Here is a 12,922-nt window from a genome sequence, read left to right as displayed (position 1 = left end):
CAGCCAAACAGTTTCGAAAGCATCAAACCTACTATGTCAATTTGGTGTGTTGATTTGTTCTGCAATGAATAATTGAATATAATACGATAGTAACATTTCTGAGAGATTATAGTGACGTCCTCGTTTGATTAGATGACCCCTAATGACCCTGAAACCCTCTTCTGTCTCCTGTAGTGTGAATCAGGGGTCCAGAACCCTCGTCTATCTCCTGTAGTGTGAATCAGGGGTCCAGAGCCAGCTAATGACCCTGTAACCCTCGTCTATCTCCTGTAGTGTGAATCAGGGGTCCAGAGCCAGCTAATGACCCTGTAACCCTCGTCTATCTCCTGTAGTGTGAATCAGGGGTCCAGAGCCAGCTAATGACCCTGTAACCCTTGTCTATCTCCTGTAGTGTGAATCAGGGGTCCAGAGCCAGCTAATGACCCTGTAACTCTCTTATAGCTCCTGTAGTGTGAATCAGGGTTCCAGAACCCTCGTCTATCTCCTGTAGTGTGAATCAGGGGTCCAGAGCCAGCTAATGACCCTGTAACCCTCTTCTATCTCCTGTAGTGTGAATCAGGGTTCCAGAACCCTCTTCTATCTACTGTAGTGTGAATCAGGGTTCCAGAACCCTCTTCTATCTCCTGTAGTGTGAATCAGGGTTCCAGAACCCTCTTCTATCTCCTGTAGTGTGAATCAGGGGTCCAGAGCCAGCTAATGACCATGTAACCCTCTTCTATCTCCTGTAGTGTGAATCAGGGGTCCAGAACCCTCTTCCATCTCCTGTAGTGTGAATCAGGGGTACAGAACCCTCTTCTATCTCCTGTAGTGTGAATCAGGGGTCCAGAGCCAACTAATGACCCTGTAACCCTCTTCTATCTCCTGTAGTGTGAATCAGGGGTCCAGAACCCTCTTCCATCTCCTGTAGTGTGAATCAGGGGTACAGAACCCTCTTCTATCTCCTGTAGTGTGAATCAGGGTTCCAGAACCCTCTTCTATCTCCTGTAGTGTGAATCAGGGGTCCAGAACCCTCTTCCATCTCCTGTAGTGTGAATCAGGGGTCCAGAACCCTCTTCCATCTCCTGTAGTGTGAATCAGGGGTACAGAACCCTCTTCTATCTCCTGTAGTGTGAATCAGGGTTCCAGAACCCTCTTCTATCTCCTGTAGTGTGAATCAGGGGTCCAGAGCCAGCTAATGACCCTGTAACCCTCTTCTATCTCCTGTAGTGTGAATCAGGGGTCCAGAACCCTCTTCTATCTCCTGTAGTGTGAATCAGGGGTCCAGAACCCTCTTCTATCTCCTGTAGTGTGAATCAGGGGTCCAGAACCATCTTCTATCTCCTGTAGTGTGAATCAGGGGTCCAGAACACTCTTCTATCTCCTGTAGTGTGAATCAGGGGTCCAGAACCCTCTTCTATCTCCTATAGTGTGAATCAGGGGTCCAGAACCAGCAGTGTAGGTGATGCCTGATGAAAGCTCTGTGTACAACACACCAACATGACATAGGTTGCTTCCCAAATAGCACCCTACACCCTTTATAGAGCACTGCTTTTGACCAGTGGTGTAAAGTACTTCACTAAAAATACTTTAAAAGTACTACTTAAGTTGTTTTTTAGGGTATCTGAACTTAAATTAAATTATGGATGACTTTCACTTTGACTTGAGTTATTTTCTATAAAGGTATCTTCACTTTGACTCAAGTATAACACTTGAGTACTTTTTCCACCACTGCTTTTGGCCAGAGCCCACAGAGCACGATATAAGAAATGTGGGTCCCATTTGGGACGGGTCCACACTGTGGACGGAGAAAAAGACAGATTGTGGACGTCCCATACTAGCTCAGAGGTTTGGCATCGGATGTTAGCAGCGTCGGTGCTGTAGAGTTCACAGTGACTTTGTCCTTCTTCAGCGTAAAGGACGACGTAAAGACAAGTCTGGACCTGGGCACAAGCTGCGGAGTGACACAAACATAACCAATGTTTTACACTAGTGGTTTTGGTATATAAACACTTGTAGTGAGTCAGAAATTGCACCCTATTCCTTATATAGTGTATGACTTTTGACCAGGGTCTATAGGCCTGTAGTGAGTAACGGGGGCCATTTGTGACACATCCTTTTATTGTGGAAAGACGACGACTTCTAATTTTTTTTAAATGTAACTTTCCACAGTGACCTCACCTGAGACACACGTCCTGAGTTGTTTCTCCGTGGTCGTGTCTGACGCCTCTGAGCTGAGGACGACATAGTCTTCTGCTGCTAGAGAAAACGCTGATCTGGGAACTGTCTCAAATCTCTCCAGAACTGTAGAAGGAGAAAGGGAAATATTAGGATACACAACAACAACAACAAATGAAGGTGTCGTGACTTCAGAAATTCATTTTGTTGTTTTGTAATGTGTTTTTCCTCTTGCTTTACACAACAACGTCACATTGCTCTTAGCACTTCAGTCATCCCTGCACTGTATATATAATATGGAGAAATATACCACTTGACGTAATACGAGTTCCTTTAAGTAAAAAAAATAAAAGTTCAAGAAAGGTTTCACCTTTGAACTGTTGACTCAGAGCATAGCAGCACAAGTAGAGGTCACACACAAAACTCTTAACCTCAGTTGTCAGTGCTTCAAATCCTCATAACATTGTTGAACATGATTCCTGGGTTTAGTCTCTCTCTAGTGATCCTCGGACAGAACCTGAGTCACAGGAAGTGTTCCAACTGGCACCCTACGCAGTACACTATTTTTGTCCAAAGCCCAATGGTCCCTGGCCAAAACAGGAAGTATGGCTCCACTTGGGACTCATCCAGTGTGACTCAGGTATCTGTTGATGTCTCAGCCATGTGTTAAAACACTGGTCCTCAAAGAATACTTCAATAGACCCGAGTCACCGGACTCAGAACTTCACGCTCAAACTGTTTGTTTGTGTCCAGTCCACAGAGACAATACATTCACTTTCTGGGGCAGCAATACAAGATGCTCTTTGTTCTTAAAACGCTGACCCAGACAGTACCTGAACATTCTCCCTCAGACAGAGGCTGGCCAGTGGTTGTCCACTCCAGCTGTTCTCCGCTGGATGTGACACAGCGCCACCTCCTGGTCTGGATGTCCTGCTGGGCCGACAGGACGTCCCCTCCCTCTGAACACCTCAGGCCACTGCGCTGGCACTCTGTCAAACCTGGACATTACAAAACAGTGGTGAGCTGAGCAGTTAAGCTGCCTATGTTTAGGGGATAGGACCACGGTCCTAGAACTTAGTAAATATCATAGATCTACAGAATAATAAAGTGCTCTCTAACACTGGGTGAGCTGAGCAGTTAAGCTGCCTATGTTTAGGGGATAGGACCACGGTCCTAGAACTTAGTAAATATCATAGATCTACAGAATAATAAAGTGCTCTCTAACACTGGGTGAGCTGAGCAGTTAAGCTGCCTATGTTTAGGGGATAGGACCACGGTCCTGGACCTTAGTAAATATCATAGATCTACAGAATAATAAACTGCTCTCTAACACTGGGTGAGCTGAGCAACAGAACGCCAGTGGTAATAAGGAACGTGTTCCATGTCTCCTATCTCCTCACTCACAGTGTGTGGCAGTGGAAGCTCCGTTAGTGGACGTGCCTTTAGGACACATGGTACAGAAGTCTGACCCCTCCTGGTCTTGGTAGGAGCCCTGAGGACAGGGAGAACACACACCTCCACTGGAAAACATACCCGCAGGACACACCACTATAGGGGAGGAGAGAGAGAGAGAAGAAAGAGGGAGAGAGAGTGCGAGAGGGAAAGAGAGAGGGGGCGAGAGAGCAAAGAGGGAGGGAGAGCGCAAAGAGAGAGAGAGGGAGAGAAAACAGAGAGAGAGGGAGAAAAGAAAGATGGAGGGAGAGAGAAAATAAAGAAAGAAAGAGAGAGAAAAGAATGATGAGGGAACGAGAGAAGCAGGGAGAAGAGAAAGATAGAGGGAGAGAGAGGGAGAAGAGAAAGAGAGAGAGAGAGAGAGAGAGAGAGAGAGAGAGAGAGAGAGAGAGAGAGAGAGAGAGAGTAGGGAAAAGAAAGCAGGGGAGAGAGTGAGGAGAGTGAGAAAAGAGGGAGAGAGGACAGAGAGAAAAGAGAGAGGAGAGAGAAAGAGACGGTGTGTGTTATACATTCAGTTATTAATAATGCTGTCAACCGAGTCGTGACCTTTAGTAAATCAGTCAGTATGCACTTTCATTTCATATGAACTGATATACAGTAGTTCAGGCCAGGTTGTTTTAGGGGGAAAGGTAATAAGGACGTACCACATCCTGTTCCAACACGCTGGTAGCCATGGGAACAGCCAAAGTTGGGTGCTGAGGTAGAGAGGACTCTGGGTTCAGAGGTCAAGATGGAGCGGTAGGGGTCACTACCCATCAGGCCTAGCACCCCATCCAACAGCCTGTCCTCACTGAGCGCTACATCTGGAAACAGATAAATCACTAATGACTCAAATTTAATGTTCCATTAAATGAAACATGAAAATGCACTTTGGCAGACCTCCAAGAAAATACACACACAAAGTTTAAAATGTATAAACTAGTCTTGAGACATATTTAAAGGGTGTGAGACAGTATTTTTTGGTGTTTTTCATTGAGAAATATTTCTGAAATGTTGTCTGTGCTCCTTACCGACGTCATGCAGATCAGGCAGAACAGAGATAGGAAGGTCTGAGAGAAGAGCCCTCCAGCTGACCTGAACACTGACGCTTTCCTCACTCACACACTCTACAGAGACGGACGACTCATCACACACGGACACAGAGACAGACGTCAGCTAGAACAGGAGAGACACAGTAGTCAGACAACCTGTACAGACTCATCACACACTGACACAGAGCTGAACATCCCAGTAGTCAGACAACCTGCACAGACTCATCACACACTGACACAGAGCTGAACGTCACAGTAGTCAGACAACCTGTACAGACTCATCACACACGGACACAGAGATGAACATCACAGTAGTCAGACAACCTGTACAGACTCATCACACACTGACACAGAGATGAACATCACAGTAGTCAGACAACCTGTACAGACTCATCACACACGGACACAGAGATGAACGTCACAGTAGTCAGACAACCTGTACAGACTCATCACATACTGACACAGAGATGAACATCCCAGTAGTCAGACAACCTGTACAGACTCATCACACACTGACACAGAGCTGAACGTCACAGTAGTCATACAACCTGTACAGACTCATCACACACTGACACAGAGCTGAACGTCACAGTAGTCAGACAACCTGTACAGACTCATCACACACTGACACAGAGCTGAACGTCACAGTAGTCAGACAACCTGTACAGATGCACAATCTTAATTTGATCTCCCTGCTGCAGGTGAACTTTCCTGCAACGCAGGACATTTTAAACTTGTAGTGTATCTGAGGTTTAAAAAGGCTTCTGAAGTTTGTAATTCCCACTTTCAGACTTGATTTTCCTTTCTGAAAAAGATATCAACCATTACAAAATTACTCAATAATTATAATCAACAAAACAATGAATATTTCCTGTTGCTGGAGGACTATTTTCCTGCTGTAGCAAACTGGCTCAAATGAAGATCCTACATCTGTAGCTAGTCAACCAGCGTCCTGTCCAGTGGGGGTCCTTGTGCATCAAGCTGCTCTACGCTACAGTTCTGTCTCAGACAAGACTTCCTTAGTCAACTATAGACAACTAGCTGTGGTACAAAACAGTCCTATGCAAATCAATAAAGTCCAGATCATTAAATCAATAAATCAATAAATCATACATGTATATTTTCTAGAGGGTTTATAGGGCTGCGTTTGTGAATACATCTGTAGTTAATGAGTTGAGCGTTTTCTAAGAACGTATGTTTTGCATTAGTTCAGGTTCTGGAATATCTCCTGCAGGCACCTTTCCATTCAAAGCAAGTTACACATGGTTTTCACTATCGTTTATTGCAACAGTAGATGGCAGACATTCGGACACACACACACAGACACACACAGAGACACACAAAGAGACACACACACACACACAGACAGACACACACACACGCAGACACACACACACACACCAACCTGCAGGCTGCAGAGACCCTGGGCCCTCATGTCGTGGAGTAGAGAGGTCTGCAGGCTGGAGTGGAGGGAGGAGCTGCAGGGTCCCTGGCCTGGAGGCAGGGTGAGCTGGAGCACCACAGAGGTCTGGACGGTCTGCAGCACCTGAAGTCCTGGAACACACAGAGACACAGACAGAGACACAGACAGAGACATGACACAGATACATGACACAGAGACATGACACAGAGACATGACACAGACACAGAGACACAGAGACATGACACAGAGACACAGAGACAGATGAGACATGACGTAATGAAGTCTAGGCTCCCTGCCAAACACATTCCATCAAACTGTACACAGCACTGATTACAGTGTGACGCATCAACGGTCCAAGAGAGACGTAAACAGTCAGACATGAGCAACAACTGAACGCTGAGGGAGAAAACAACTTCCCTTCAACATCAGGACACTTTCACTACTAGATAGTCTATGAGTGTTATGACTGAATGTCAACTCCTGTGAGCATTTGTCATATTACCCTGTTTTTCAGACAGACAGGAAGTCTGGTCATTCTGAGAATACTACACACTGTGGAGGTCTGGTCATTCTGTGTTAGACTACACACTGTGGAGGTCTGGTCATTCTGTGTTCGACTACACACTGTGGAGGTCTGGTCATTCTGTGTTATACTACACACTGTGGTGGTCTGGTCATTCTGTGTTATACTACACACTGTGGAGGTCTGGTCATTCTGTGTTAGACTACACACTGTGGAGGTCTGGTCATTCTGTGTTCGACTACACACTGTGGAGGTCTGGTCATTCTGTGTTAGACTACACACTGTGTAGGTCTGGTCATTCTGTGTTATACTACACACTGTGGAGGTCTGGTCATTCTGTGTTAGACTACACACTGTAGAGGTCTGGTCATTCTGTGTTAGACTACACACTGTGGAGGTCTGGTCATTCTGTGTTAGACTACACACTGTGGAGGTCTGGTCTGGTCATTCTGTGTTAGACTACACACTGTGGAGGTCTGGTCTGGTCATTCTGTGTTAGACTACACACTGTGTAGGTCTGGTCTGGTCATTCTGTGTTACACTACACACTGTGGTGGTCTGGTCTGGTCATTCTGTGTTATACTACACACTGTGGTTGTCTGGTCATTCTGTGTTAGACGACACACCTTGGAGGTCTGGTCATTCTGTGTTACACTACACACTGTGGAGGTCTGGTCATTCTGTGTTATACTACACACCTTGGAGGTCTGGTCTGGTCATTCTGTGTTAGACTACACACTGTGGAGGTCTGGTCTGGTCATTCTGTGTTACACTACACACTGTGGTGGTCTGGTCTGGTCATTCTGTGTTATACTACACACTGTGGTGGTCTGGTCATTCTGTGTTAGACGACACACCTTGGAGGTCTGGTCATTCTGTGTTAGACTACACACTGTGTAGGTCTGGTCATTCTGTGTTATATTACACACTGTGGTAAATTAGACTACACACTACACACATCTGCTAAATTAGCTAATGTCAAGCTTGGCAGAAGTTACATCTTATAACAGGAAGCTTGAGATAATTTTCTAGGTCATTGAGGCAAACCAAAAGTCCCAATATAGCTTGAATATTCAGAAATTGAGAGAGAGACAGATAGAGAGAGAGAGAGCGAGACAGATAGAGAGAGATACAGATACAGAGAGAGACAGATAGAGAAAGAGAGTGAGACAGATAGAGAGAGAGGCACAGATAGAGAGAGAGGCACACAGAGAGATATAGACAGACAGATACAGATAGAGATACAGACAGAGAGACAGAGAGAGACAGAGAGACAGAGAGAGAGAGAGACAGAGAGAGACAGAGAGAGAGAGACAGAGAGAGACAGATACAGATAGAGAGAGAGAGACAGAGGGAGAGAGACAGAGAGAGTGACAGCGAGACACAGAGAGACAGAGAGATACAGAGAGAGAGACACAGACAGAGACACAGAGAGAGAGAGATACAGAAAGAGAGAGACAGAGAGACACAGAGAGAGAGACAGAGAGAGAGAGAGACACAGAGAGACACAGAGACACAGAGAGAGAGAGATACAGAGAGAGATAGAGAGAGAGAGATAGAGAGAGAGAGATAGAGAGAGAGAGATAGAGAGAGAGACAGACAGACAGACAGACAGACAGACAGACAGAGACGTAATGAAGTCTAGGCTCCCTGCCAAACACACAGTGATTCCATCAAACTGTACACAGCACTGATTACAGTGTGACGCATCAACGGTCCAAGAGAGACGTAAACAGTCAGACATGAGCAACAACTGAACGCTGAGGGAGAAAACAACTTCCCTTCAACATCAGGACACTTTCACTACTAGATAGTCTATGAGTGTTATGACTGAATGTCAACTCCTGTGAGCATTTGTCATATTACCCTGTTTTTCAGACAGACAGGAAGTCTGGTCATTCTGTGTTATACTACACACTGTGGAGGTCTGGTCTGGTCATTCTGTGTTATACTACACACTGTGGTGGTCTGGTCATTCTGTGTTATACTACACACTGTGGAGGTCTGGTCATTCTGTGTTATACTACACACTGTGGAGGTCTGGTCATTCTGTGTTAGACTACACACTGTGGAGGTCTGGTCATTCTGTGTTATACTACACACTGTGGAGGTCTGGTCATTCTGTGTTAGACTACACACTGTAGAGGTCTGGTCATTCTGTGTTATACTACACACTGTGGAGGTCTGGTCATTCTGTGTTAGACTACACACTGTAGAGGTCTGGTCATTCTGTATTATACTACACACTGTGGTGGTCTGGTCTGGTCATTCTGTGTTAGACGGCACACCTTGGAGGTCTGGTCATTCTGTGTTAGACTACACACCTTGGAGGTCTGGTCATTCTGTGTTAGACTACACACTGTGGAGGTCTGGTCATTCTGTGTTATACTACACACTGTGGTGGTCTGGTCATTCTGTGTTAGACTACACACTGTAGAGGTCTGGTCATTTTGTGTTAGACTACACACTGTGGAGGTCTGGTCATTCTGTGTTAGACTACACACTGTGGAGGTCTGGTCATTCTGTATTATACTACACACTGTGGAGGTCTGGTCATTCTGTGTTATACTACACACTGTGGAGGTCTGGTCTGGTCATTCTGTGTTAGACGACACACCTTGGAGGTCTGGTCATTCTGTGTTAGACTACACACCTTGGAGGTCTGGTCTGGTCATTCTGTGTTATACTACACACTGTAGAGGTCTGGTCATTCTGTATTATACTACACACTGTGGTGGTCTGGTCTGGTCATTCTGTGTTAGACGACACACCTTGGAGGTCTGGTCTGGTCATTCTGTGTTAGACTACACACTGTGGAGGTCTGGTCATTCTGTGTTAGACTACACACTGTGGAGGTCTGGTCATTCTGTGTTATACTACACACTGTGGAGGTCTGGTCTGGTCATTCTGTGTTACACTACACACTGTGGAGGTCTGGTCATTCTGTGTTATACTACACACTGTGGAGGTCTGGTCTGGTCATTCTGTGTTACACTACACACTGTGGAGGTCTGGTCATTCTGTGTTATACTACACACTGTGGAGGTCTGTCTGGTCATTCTGTGTTATACTACACACCTTGGAGGTCTGGTCATTCTGTGTTAGACTACACACTGTGGTGGTCTGGTCTGGTCATTCTGTGTTATACTACACACTGTGGTGGTCTGGTCATTCTGTGTTAGACGACACACCTTGGAGGTCTGGTCATTCTGTGTTAGACTACACACTGTGGAGGTCTGGTCATTCTGTGTTAGACTACACACTGTGTAGGTCTGGTCATTCTGTGTTATATTACACACTGTGGTAAATTAGACTACACACATCTGCTAAATTAGCTAATGTCAAGCTTGGCAGAAGTTACATCTTATAACAGGAAGCTTGAGATAATTTTCTAGGTCATTGAGGCAAACCAAAAGTCCCAATATAGCTTGAATATTCAGAAATTGAGAGAGAGACAGATAGAGAGAGAGAGAGCGAGACAGATAGAGAGAGATACAGATACAGAGAGAGACAGATAGAGAAAGAGAGTGAGATAGATAGAGAGAGAGGCACAGATAGAGAGAGAGGCACAGAGAGAGATATAGACAGACAGATGCAGATAGAGATACAGACAGAGAGACAGAGAGAGAGAGAGACAGAGAGAGACAGATACAGATAGAGAGAGAGAGACAGAGGGAGACAGAGAGAGAGAGACAGACAGAGGGAGAGAGACAGAGAGAGCGACAGAGAGACACAGAGAGACAGAGAGACACAGAGAGAGAGACACAGACAGAGACACAGACAGAGACACAGAGAGAGAGAGATACAGAGAGAGAGAGACAGAGAGACACAGAGAGAGATACAGAGAGAGAGAGACAGAGAGACACAGAGAGAGAGAGAGACAGAGAGACACAGAGAGAGAGAGAGAGAGAGAGAGAGAGAGAGAGAGAGAGAGAGAGAGAGAGAGAGACACAGAGAGACAGAGAGACAGAGAGACACAGAGAGACACAGAGAGAGAGAGATACAGAGAGAGATAGAGAGATAGAGAGAGAGAGATAGAGAGAGAGACAGAGAGAGAGACAGAGAGAGAGAGACAGAGAGAGAGAGTGAGACAGAGACAGAGAGACACAGAGAGAGAGAGACATATTGCATTTTAGGGATAATAAAGAATCTCTACTGTACAGAGCCAGAGAGAGGTAGAGAGCCAGACAGACAGACAGACAGAATATGGGGTGTTTGTTTGATGTGGTGTGTGGTTAGTTACTCTGGCAGGCTTGAGGAAGTGGGGCCTCTGTCACCCAGGCTCTGGTCTCCACGTCACACAGTAACTGCATGTTTACAGGAAGTGTGCTTTCGTAACCCAGGTGACAGATGAGGTCACAGTTCTGCTGGCCACCAATCACGTCAGAGCGACAGACCACATCACCGTAGGTAACGGTGATGTCAGAGAACGGTGAGGGACACTGGGGACCTGGAGACAGAGAGAATACAGGTAAATAGATGGAAGACAAGGTTTTACTGAGATGCGTAAATAAATAGTGAATTTTAATATGATGTGTTTGTACAGCTAGAATAAACTTTTGGTAACAGATGGAATATTGTTATTGGCCAACTAAACGCTTTCACGTGCGTGTGCTTACATAAACACCTGTGGCCATCTTTAAACATCCAGGACATATATACCAGACTTACTGTCACAGGCTGGGGTCTTCCCGGTGGCGCGTGGCGTCCTGGTTCCAGGCAGCTCCTGTCCATCTGTCTGAGACACACACCAGCAGTCTGTCTGGTCACACTGCAGCGGGGAGAACAGCCTTCCATCCACCTGACACTCCGGCTCATAACCCACCACAGACTGACCTCTGTCTGTCAACAACTGACACCAGCTAGGACCTAGAGAGACACGTGGAGGACAGAGGAGGAGATGGTTTAAAGATTTCATCCTGTTATACATGTTCAACCTTTTGATTTAGCAAACTGCAAACGGAAAACAAGATGTGAAGTAGTGGAGTTCTTCAGATGGACTTGATATAAAATGAAATGATATTTCTTGAAAAGGGAAGTATATGAACATGTCTGTCCCAAAATGGTTGGACCACTAAGTGATTGATTGTTATAAGTGATGGATTGTTATTTGTGATTGATTGTTAAATGTGATTGATTGTAAAATGTGATTGATTGTTAAAAGTGATTGATTGTTATTTGTGATTGATTGTTAAATGTGATTGATTGAAAATGTGATTGATTGTTAAAAGTGATTGATTGTTATATGTGATTGATTATTATTAAAAGTGATTGATTGTTATTAAAAGTGATTGATTGTAATAAGTGATTGATTGTTAAATGTGATTGATTGTTAAAAGTGATTGATTGTAATAAGTGATTGATTGTTATTAAAAGTGATTGATTATTAAAAGTGATTGATTGTAATAAGTGATTGATTGTTAAATGTGATTGATTGTTAAAAGTGATTGATTGTAATAAGTGATTGAATGTTATATGTGCAGTGTGTTAAACATGTCAGTACATGTGAGGTCTCCACTGGGACTCAGGGTAGCAGGCTGGATGGTTTCCCCAGAAACAGGACTGACACACCAGGCTACACCTCCACCTGAAGACCCCTTCTGGAGCACAGAGAACTGGCCACTCTGGAAACACACAGACAGCACCACAACCACTGTTATCAAGGACACATACTGTACATACAGGACAATAGAAGAAGACTTTATTGTCCAATAGAAACTAGTGTCGTGCTTTATACCAACCCCTCTGAGAGACACAGACAGAAGTTACAACAAGGAGGAGACAGACAGAAGTTACAACAAGGAGACAGACAGAAGTTACAACAAGGAGACAGACAGAAGTTACAACAAGGAGACAGACAGAAGTTACAACAAGGAGACAGACAGACGTTACAACAAGGAGACAGACAGACACTACAACAAGGAGGAGACAGACAGAAGTTACAACAAGGAGGAGATCGACAGAAGTTACAACAAGGAGACAGACAGACGTTACAACAAGGAGACAGACAGAAGTTACACCAAGGAGACAGACAGAAGTTACACCAAGGAGGAGACAGAAGTAACACCAAGAAGGAGACTGACAGTAGTAACAGCAAGGAGACAGACAGAAGTTACAGCAAGGAGACAGACAGAAGTTACAGCAAGGAGACAGACAGACAGTAGTTACAACAAGGAGACCGACAGACGTTACAACAAGGAGGAGGCAGACAGAAGTTACAGCAAGAAGGAGGCCGACAGAAGTTACACCAAGGAGGAGACAGACAGAAGTTACAACAAGGAGACAGACAGAAGTTACAACAAGGAGACAGACAGAAGTTACAACAAGGAGACCGACAGA

At 45.1% G+C, this 12,922-nt stretch overlaps 1 protein-coding gene across 1 annotated transcript in view; it reads right to left on the bottom strand.

Annotated features, from left to right (window-relative positions):
• The window catches only part of tg (thyroglobulin), a 98,949-nt gene that overhangs the window by 66,536 nt on the left and 19,491 nt on the right, over positions 1 to 12,922 (bottom strand). The window contains exons 18-27 of the mRNA XM_036961549.1: positions 12,087 to 12,207; positions 11,255 to 11,452; positions 10,827 to 11,033; positions 6,043 to 6,191; positions 4,617 to 4,761; positions 4,251 to 4,409; positions 3,559 to 3,702; positions 2,988 to 3,152; positions 2,158 to 2,280; positions 1,815 to 1,930 (exon numbers count right to left, since the gene is read on the bottom strand). Coding sequence (XP_036817444.1) covers positions 1,815 to 1,930; positions 2,158 to 2,280; positions 2,988 to 3,152; positions 3,559 to 3,702; positions 4,251 to 4,409; positions 4,617 to 4,761; positions 6,043 to 6,191; positions 10,827 to 11,033; positions 11,255 to 11,452; positions 12,087 to 12,207 — 1,527 coding nt within the window. The remainder of the gene's footprint in view (positions 1 to 1,814; positions 1,931 to 2,157; positions 2,281 to 2,987; positions 3,153 to 3,558; positions 3,703 to 4,250; positions 4,410 to 4,616; positions 4,762 to 6,042; positions 6,192 to 10,826; positions 11,034 to 11,254; positions 11,453 to 12,086; positions 12,208 to 12,922) is intronic.

Source organism: Oncorhynchus mykiss, chromosome 2, assembly GCF_013265735.2.
Source record: "Oncorhynchus mykiss isolate Arlee chromosome 2, USDA_OmykA_1.1, whole genome shotgun sequence".
In the NCBI taxonomy this organism is placed as follows: Eukaryota; Metazoa; Chordata; class Actinopteri; order Salmoniformes; family Salmonidae; genus Oncorhynchus; species Oncorhynchus mykiss.
This window is presented reverse-complemented; position numbering and strand designations above follow the sequence as displayed.